General features: G+C 31.4%; 2 protein-coding genes and 1 long non-coding RNA gene across 4 annotated transcripts; 2 read left to right on the top strand and 1 right to left on the bottom strand.

The window, feature by feature from the left end:
* The first annotated feature begins 10 nt into the window (after window positions 1-10).
* Window positions 11-1,817, top strand: Tom7 (translocase of outer membrane 7). 2 transcript variants are annotated; one of them, XM_076534306.1, is made up of 4 exons: window positions 11-168; window positions 1,014-1,111; window positions 1,476-1,524; window positions 1,611-1,817. In XM_076534306.1, exons 1-4 carry the CDS (start codon window positions 149-151, stop codon window positions 1,624-1,626), a joined length of 183 nt encoding a protein of 60 aa, XP_076390421.1. In that variant the 5' UTR covers window positions 11-148; the 3' UTR covers window positions 1,627-1,817. The 2 variants fall into 2 exon arrangements, with proteins under 2 accessions (XP_076390421.1, XP_003702987.1); XM_003702939.3 differs by lacking the exon at window positions 11-168 and having other exon boundaries at window positions 1,093-1,336; window positions 1,611-1,645.
* Window positions 484-928, bottom strand: LOC143264968 (uncharacterized). The gene is made up of 2 exons (XR_013038991.1): window positions 862-928; window positions 484-774 (listed from the first exon to the last, which is right to left on the bottom strand). It is a non-coding gene; the product is annotated as an uncharacterized LOC143264968 (long non-coding RNA).
* Window positions 1,818-2,345: 528 nt separating the features above from the next.
* Window positions 2,346-7,024, top strand: Cul1 (cullin 1). The gene is made up of 15 exons (XM_003702940.3): window positions 2,346-2,572; window positions 2,694-2,804; window positions 3,255-3,475; window positions 3,573-3,735; window positions 3,804-4,022; window positions 4,117-4,371; window positions 4,442-4,735; window positions 4,814-5,077; window positions 5,154-5,333; window positions 5,498-5,647; window positions 5,725-5,843; window positions 5,926-6,046; window positions 6,115-6,218; window positions 6,292-6,511; window positions 6,722-7,024. Exons 3-15 carry the CDS (start codon window positions 3,312-3,314, stop codon window positions 6,800-6,802), a joined length of 2,334 nt encoding a protein of 777 aa, XP_003702988.1. The 5' UTR covers window positions 2,346-2,572; window positions 2,694-2,804; window positions 3,255-3,311; the 3' UTR covers window positions 6,803-7,024.
* The last annotated feature ends 1,007 nt before the right edge of the window (window positions 7,025-8,031 follow it).

Here is an 8,031-nt window from a genome sequence, read left to right as displayed (position 1 = left end):
TGTGACGTCATTGGGAACAGAGTTACCAACATGAACGAACTGAATTCGAACCGACAGCGCTCTATTGCAGCGCTGTAGCGCCACGCTTGCGAATCGTGAGTACACACTATGCTGCGCAGTATTTATTTATCAGAAATATTTATTTCTCATGGATAAAAAAGTTAAAACGTACATAGTTTCCAGTAATATATTAATACATTATTAATTATACATTAATACATTAAATATATTTCTTTTTTCGAATATCCCGCCCTTCCCGTAGCTACATTTCCGATTTTGTAACCTCCTTCGCGTGAGTGACACTTTAAAATGTTATAATAGTAGAACGATTACATTGATGACAATGAGTCAAGACACTTACTTATGCGTAAACAATGTCTAATACGGACAAGTCTTTGTTTTCTACATTTACAGAACATAATTCTTTATTGCCGTTTCCTGGCTTATTGCAAACTCCTGTATCGTTTTCTTCTGGTGTAGACATTAAATTATAGCTAATTTTAAAATATCTTTTCAAAAAAACTCCATAAATTCGCCGAGAATTACAATAGATATAAACACAGCAGCATATAACGACTATGATCCAGAAAATGATAGCCCTGTTGATACGAGGTTTTGTCAGTATTTATCATTACCATTTGCATTAGCGAAATATTGAACATACGTTAGGAATAAAGCGTTCGAAACGAAATTTGATTCTTTGCAGCAAACATTGTCACCGCAACAATACTCCTGCGAGTTGCATATACCCCAATTGCAATAACCCGACGAACTCTGTAACAAAATAAAAAATCTTTTACACGTAGTATACCTAAGTCCTGTTGGTACAAAGAAAATAAAAGCGATAAAATAATAAATTACCATTGAAGAAAATAAAGATCTGTATATAAACGAAACAGCCCTACTATATGTGACAATCGATCTGTCATCAACTAACCACGAACTACGAAATGTTAGATAGTCTGTGACAAGAAATTATTGCTATAAAAATTAAAAGCTTCGTTCGCAATAAGCGAAACGTGTTTTCAATTACAGCCACAAGAGGGAGCTAATCGTTCATCAATTCATCGCGAAGTTCATCTAGCTCAAGCAGAAAACACCATTGGAAAAGGTTAGGAAAACGTTGTTTCCTTCAATTACGGTCGAAGTTCGATATTCGACGTTTCAGGCAATCGCATGTAAAACATTAACGCAAGATATTTATTTTAACAATTTACGCTGAATAATTTTATAAAAATGGCATTAAGTCCAAGTACGAAACAAAAAATTGCCATTGTCCTAGAAGTGACCAAAGTAGTATTCCACTGGGGATTCATTCCCGCTGTGTTATTTTTAGGTTAGATTCAAATCCATTTAATTATTTTTAGGAGTTGTATTTAAATAATTACCAATATACCAATATATAGTATATCTACGATTATTTTACCGCGTAAAAATAAAATAATGTTCACAAAAATAATCAACTTATTTTGCAGGATTTCGAAAAGGTGCTGATCCCGGCATGCCTAAATTATCAATTTTAAAGTAAGTTTCTTTAAAGTATTTTTAAATGAAATAATAGCTTTAATATTATAATAAGAAAATATTACATGTACAATTTTGTATTTCAGCTTATTATGGCAATAAATAACCCATTCCAACATTATTCTACTTTACTTTTCATGAAGCATTTCCATTGTAACACCAAAATGTAGTCCTTTGTTACTGTTAAGTTTTGTGTATGTTTACCTTTTATGATAATAACATTTTTTATTTATGGCAACATGTTAGTATTGCAATGAATTGGTTAAAATAAAAATTTCATGGTTATATTATAATTCATAATAATTTTACCTTTTTATAAGCAATCGTTATAAGTCTTTCGCGGGTAAATTAAAAAAGATAAAGAAAATATGTTTCTTTATAAACTAAGTTACTACTATATCCTTATATTACAGTTATATGTATCTCGTGCTATTATATTATCTTTTAAAACTTAATAGCTGTAGTGAATACATTTTTATTTTTTACTGTCGACAATAGGCTGTAATCTATGTATCTATCTACGCACACGTACACGTATACGATTAAAATTGTTACGAATATGTAATCAAAATTTTCGTACAATTCATAATCAGTGAGTCCGTGTATAAAGATAAAAACACTATACTTCTCAGTAATCATTGAGAAATAGCGTTTTCGAAATCAAAATAATAACGCGATGATGACAGAATCGTGAAAGGAATTGGATAAAATTTAAAATCGATTAAAAATATTAATTGTGAAATGAGAAACTTGCGAAATTGTTGACGCAAAGTTTCGCGTTGGTACTACTGACACCTAACCTGTCAGAAGTAAAGTAGCAGATTGCAACTGTAGTCAGTTTTTGGCACAGAGGTATAACTTTTTAGGTTTTGCGGTTTGCTGTGCTTGTCATCGTGTAGAGCACACGAGTAACGAGCAAAGGCAGTTGAAATTTCTCGTTAGAACGCATGTAAAGGGAACTACTAGTAATTCTTAAAGGTGGCTACCACGTTTTCACGAGAATTACCTTGTCCAACCCTGCCTGTTATGCGGTGGTGAACGTCGACAGGTGAGTGCGCGCTTTCTGTATCACGATACTTTCCTCATTTTACCAACGAAAAAAACTTTTCTCTCGTGGCGAATGGTTACAATGGTGTTATTTCTATCAATTGCTCTTTGTGGATCTTCAGTAGTGACGGATGATAGTGTTATAGCACGAAGATTTCTGATGTTCTGAAGTTTCCCGACGAAAGATTCAAGCTACTACTGCTAACGATGTGCATCCTGATGTAACTACATCGGTATGGACCTTCCAATTACCGACTAACCTTTTTTAATCGAATGATTTTTTTTCACCAACATCTTTATTTGGTTAAATACACGATCGTTTTCTTTACCGTTTTTTCTAGACCCACTCAGGTTTCGTATATCATTATTTATAATTTTACACAGATTTTCAGCAACCACAAATATGTTTCTTGATAAATAGTTGTAACGTTCATTTTTTTACATAATTAATAATTTATTATAATCATCAAGTGTGATAATTCACTGAATTTATTGCTTTTTTTCTTTTAGTTGTTGTCCAAACCATAAATTATTCGTAATTAAATAACATTGTATTTTTGTACAAGATTGTGAGACAATGCCACTTATCATTTCAGTTTTGTTTTTATTGCCCAATCTCTTGTTCAATGTATTTTAATTTTCTTCAGTACTTGATACAAATTTTGTTTATGTTTTCTGTGCAGAAATTACGGTAGAAAGTAGAAACAGTGACGCTCACTCGACAAGCACATAGAAATAGAATGTCAGGGCATAGAGGCAGTGGAGGGTCTGGGAGTCATCAAGGAGGCCCACCTGGCCTTAAACAAATAGATTTAGATCAAATCTGGGGAGATCTACGTGAGGGTATTGAGCAAGTCTATAACAGGCAATGCATGTCTAAACCAAGATATATCGATTTGTACACGTATCCTTTGTAATGTTTATACAAGAAAAGACTGATTATCTGTAAGATAATTGATGATAATCTAGTAATTTCCTTACTACATTATATAATTTGTTAGACATGTATATAATTATTGCACGAGTGTTCATCAGCAGTTAACTAGAACATCGATCAAAAGTAAAAAAGGACAAATTTCTCAAGGAGGTGCACAGTTAGTTGGTTTGGAGTTATACAAACGTTTACGTGAATTTCTTAGAAATTATCTTATTAGTTTATTAAAGGTAATTATCATATAAGGAAATAGTCAGACATTAATAACCAATATAATGACTTAATATTATTTTTTTAGCATGGAACTGATTTGATGGATGAAGATGTATTGCAATTCTATACGAGACAATGGGAGGAATATCAATTTAGTAGTAAAGTATTAAATGGTGTATGCGCTTATTTAAATCGTCACTGGGTACGTAGAGAATGTGAAGAGGGACGTAAAGGAATTTATGAAATTTATCAGTTAGCCTTAGTTACGTGGCGAGATAATTTGTTCAAGCACCTAAATAGACAAGTATGTAATTTAAATCGAATCTGAATTATATAAGAAGTAAGAAGTTAAATAGAAAATATGAATTCAATGTTTTTGTATATTTTGTATATTTCAGGTCACAAATGCAGTGCTTAAGTTGATTGAACGAGAACGCAACGGGGAAACAATAAACACGCGTTTAGTCAGTGGTGTAATTAATTGTTATGTAGAATTGGGTTTAAATGAAGAGGACCCTGGTGCTAAAGGACAAAATCTTACTGTCTACGAAAATTCGTTCGAAAATGTCTTCCTTGAGGATACAGAAAGATTTTACACTCGAGAAAGTTCAGAGTTCCTCAGACAAAATCCAGTAACAGAGTATATGAAAAAGGTTTTAAATAACATTTTAGAAATATACTGTACCTTTGAAGAAATTGTTTGCGAAAACTATTGTATTACAGGCAGAGCAAAGGTTACTGGAAGAGCAAAAACGGGTACAACTGTATTTGCACCAAACAACGCACGAAAGATTGGCAAAAACGTGCGAGAGAGTGTTAATTGAGAAACATTTAGATATCTTTCATTCTGAATTTCAAAATCTGTTGGATGCTGACAAAAATACGGATTTGGGTCGAATGTATCAACTAGGTGCAAGAATATCAAATGGTCTTGGGGAATTACGGAATCTTTTAGAAGGCCATATAGCTAATCAAGGATTTGCAGCTATCGATAAGTGCGGCGATTCTGCAGCTAATGTACTTGTTTTATTACTTTACTGCATCTATAATAAATCGTTGTTGAATTAGTAACATTTTAAATGCACTTCCATGTAGGATCCAAAGGTCTATGTAAACACAATTTTGGAAGTTCATAAAAAATACAATGCTCTAGTACTTGTTGCATTTAATAACGACAGTGGCTTTGTGGCAGCTCTTGATAAGGCTTGTGGAAGATTTATTAATAGTAATTCTGTAACTAGAGCAGCAAATAGCAGCAGTAAGTCACCAGAATTACTTGCAAAATATTGTGATCTATTATTGAAAAAAAGTAGTAAAAATCCAGAAGAAGCAGAACTTGAGGATACACTCAATCAAGTTGTGAGTAGAAATTATTTCAATCAAGAAAGAAAGAACAAAGACACTTTAATCAAATAATACTATATTTTCATTACAGATGGTAGTGTTCAAATATATCGAAGACAAAGATGTATTCCAAAAGTTCTATAGCAAAATGTTAGCAAAACGATTGGTACAACACATGTCTGCCAGTGATGATGCAGAAGCTTCTATGATTTCTAAATTGAAACAGACTTGTGGTTTTGAATATACTTCGAAGCTACAACGAATGTTCCAGGTACTGTATTAGACTGTAAAACTTTTCGCAATCATTACGTATTAATTGCGTTCGATATATTTTATTAAATTTAGTATATTTTTTCTAGAAGCAAATATTTGTACAGTGTCTAACGATATCGGTAAAAATTATATAACATTATAATTGTAGCAGTCTGTTCACAGGATATTGGAGTGTCTAAGGACCTAAATGAACAATTCAGAAGACATTTGACAAACTCTGCTGAACCACTGGATATAGATTTCAGTATACAAGTGTTATCTTCTGGTTCGTGGCCGTTTCAACAATCGTTTACTTTTTCATTGCCAACAGAGGTAACCTGGGTTATGGATTTATTTACTTTATATTCATAAATACGGATTAGTACAATGCAATATTTTGTATATTACAGCTAGAAAGATCTGTACATAGATTCACCACTTTCTATAGTTCACAACATAGTGGAAGAAAGTTAAATTGGTTATACAATATGTCCAAAGGAGAATTACATACAAATTGTTTCAAAAACAGGTGACAAAAGATAAATTTAATAAGTCGCAAATCAGGAATGTTTTTTATCAGTTATCAGTAAAAGATCATCGTATATTTGCAGATATACGTTGCAAGCGTCCACTTTTCAAATGGCTGTTTTGTTACAATATAATGGTTCTACATTATGGACGATACAACAATTACACGATGCTACACAAATAAAAATGGATTTTCTGCTTCAGGTAGCATAGAAACATTGAGAATGAAATAACAAATCTAAACGTCATTACAAATATTTTTAATATCGCAGGTTATTCAAATACTGTTGAAAGCTAAGCTATTAACAGCAGCTACGGACGACGAAAGCGAATTGACACCGCTATCGACGGTGGAACTTTTTGCAGGATATAAAAAGTATGTATATTTATTTAATCATACACGCGATAATTGTTATATGAATTATTACATATCGATATTCTTCTGCTAGCAAAAAGTTGAGAGTAAATATTAACATACCAATGAAAACGGAACTGAAGGTCGAACAAGAAACGACACATAAACATATAGAAGAAGATAGAAAACTTCTGATTCAGGCAGCAATTGTTAGGATTATGAAAATGCGGAAGGTATTGAAACATCAGCAACTGGTCGCTGAAGTATTGAATCAATTAAGCTCTAGGTTTAAACCAAGAGTACATGTTATTAAGGTAAGTAGTCATCTTGAATAACAATTTCTTTATAATACTCTATACTTCCAGGAAATTTTTTTGTACGTATTTAAAAAATTTATTAATTGACTACGTGTATTTTTTACTATATCAGTATATCATGACATGATATCGATGACCCAAAATGTTTGGAAATCAATTTTTGTAAGAAGGATTTCACCTTAACATAAGATGATTCTACTCTTTCAGAAATGTATAGATATTTTAATTGAGAAAGAATATCTGGAGCGCACAGAGGGTCAAAAGGACACTTATAGCTACCTGGCATGATCAAGTTGATCTAGGACAACGATACAGCAGCAACCATATACACGAACGAAAGATGACTCTTCAATATCATTGCTACCATGCTGTCACAATATTTATTTAAGTCTCGTACTTTGAATCTCGTACATTTTCCTTGTACATGGATGCCCTTGTACCATGTTGTCCCTCTGGTCGCATTTAGAGTCTTGATTTTATAATATGTTAATAAAATCATTTCATAGTCAAGCTGCTAGGTGTGTTACTGTCTGTGACGCCTTCGACGGAAATTGAAATATCATTGAATTTTTATACGATATCGTGTTATGAAATGAAAAATGCACGAACTTAATTTTTTAAATTCAAAACGTTATAGAGAACAATAAAAATTGCATTCTTGAAGTTATAAATTGTTTAATAAAATGGAGAAGATATAAAGCTAATTGTGATAAGAATAGAATGATAAAACATCCTACGAATATTGTTAAACTTATTAAAAGATGATTGAAGTATGTTTAAGTTACACATTGATTGATAAGATAAAAAGCTGAGCTCTTTTTTTTCTTCTAATAACATGAAGTCAAACCGTTCGTGTATGACTTTCTGAGACTGTAAAATAAAAAACAAAATATAATTTGACCACCTATGTGTATTATAGCGTAATACAAAGTACATAAATTTATGTAAGCACGTAGATGGTAATGCATTTTAATGCGGCAGTCATGAATAAGAAATATTAAGCGTATTTAGAACAAAACAAAAATTTTATACCAGTGAATTGTAAAAGAAAAGATGCTGTCTTGGTAATGTAAAGATCAAGTTATTTTTAACTCTCAATTTAAAGTAAACTTTTGTAATAGCTAACAGAATTTGAAAAAGCATATTATTATTATTTTCATAAATAATTTATAGTAATAATAAGAATAATGAAAAAACAATTCATGACTTATTATATAAAGATTCAATAAGATTAATAAATTTAGAATACATGTTGTATATACTATATCTAGAGCTTGAATGAAAAGTTGATTTTTCTTCTAGAGAAAAAGAGCAACGTTCAGAGTCTTGTCAATGACAAAAATGTATCAAAATTTCAACTAATTATTTAAATATTTTCTTCGAATTTATACTTTATAGAAATTAATATGAATTTGATATTCAAAGTGCAATATAAAGTGATTTGAAAATGTGTACTACAAAGTGACTTTAAGTGAAAGCACAAACAGAACTTTTAACATTAAAAATAAAGTAATTGT

This window comes from Megachile rotundata, chromosome 8 (assembly GCF_050947335.1).
Source record: "Megachile rotundata isolate GNS110a chromosome 8, iyMegRotu1, whole genome shotgun sequence".
NCBI lineage: Eukaryota > Metazoa > Arthropoda > Insecta > Hymenoptera > Megachilidae > Megachile > Megachile rotundata.
This window is presented reverse-complemented; position numbering and strand designations above follow the sequence as displayed.

Bases quoted from the DNA above. Each gene is read 5' to 3' on its own strand.
- Cul1 (XM_003702940.3), top strand. From the start codon at position 3,312: ATGTCAGGGCATAGAGGCAGTGGAGGGTCTGGGAGTCATCAAGGAGGC. The intron at 4,736-4,813 runs GTACTTGTTTTA...ACTTCCATGTAG, and splicing joins GCGGCGATTCTGCAGCTAAT to GATCCAAAGGTCTATGTAAA. The intron at 5,844-5,925 runs GTGACAAAAGAT...GTATATTTGCAG, and splicing joins ACAAATTGTTTCAAAAACAG to ATATACGTTGCAAGCGTCCA.
- Tom7 (XM_076534306.1), top strand. From the start codon at position 149: ATGGATAAAAAAGTTAAAAC. The intron at 169-1,013 runs GTACATAGTTTC...GTTCGCAATAAG, and splicing joins ATGGATAAAAAAGTTAAAAC to CGAAACGTGTTTTCAATTAC. The intron at 1,112-1,475 runs GTTAGGAAAACG...CTTATTTTGCAG, and splicing joins AGAAAACACCATTGGAAAAG to GATTTCGAAAAGGTGCTGAT.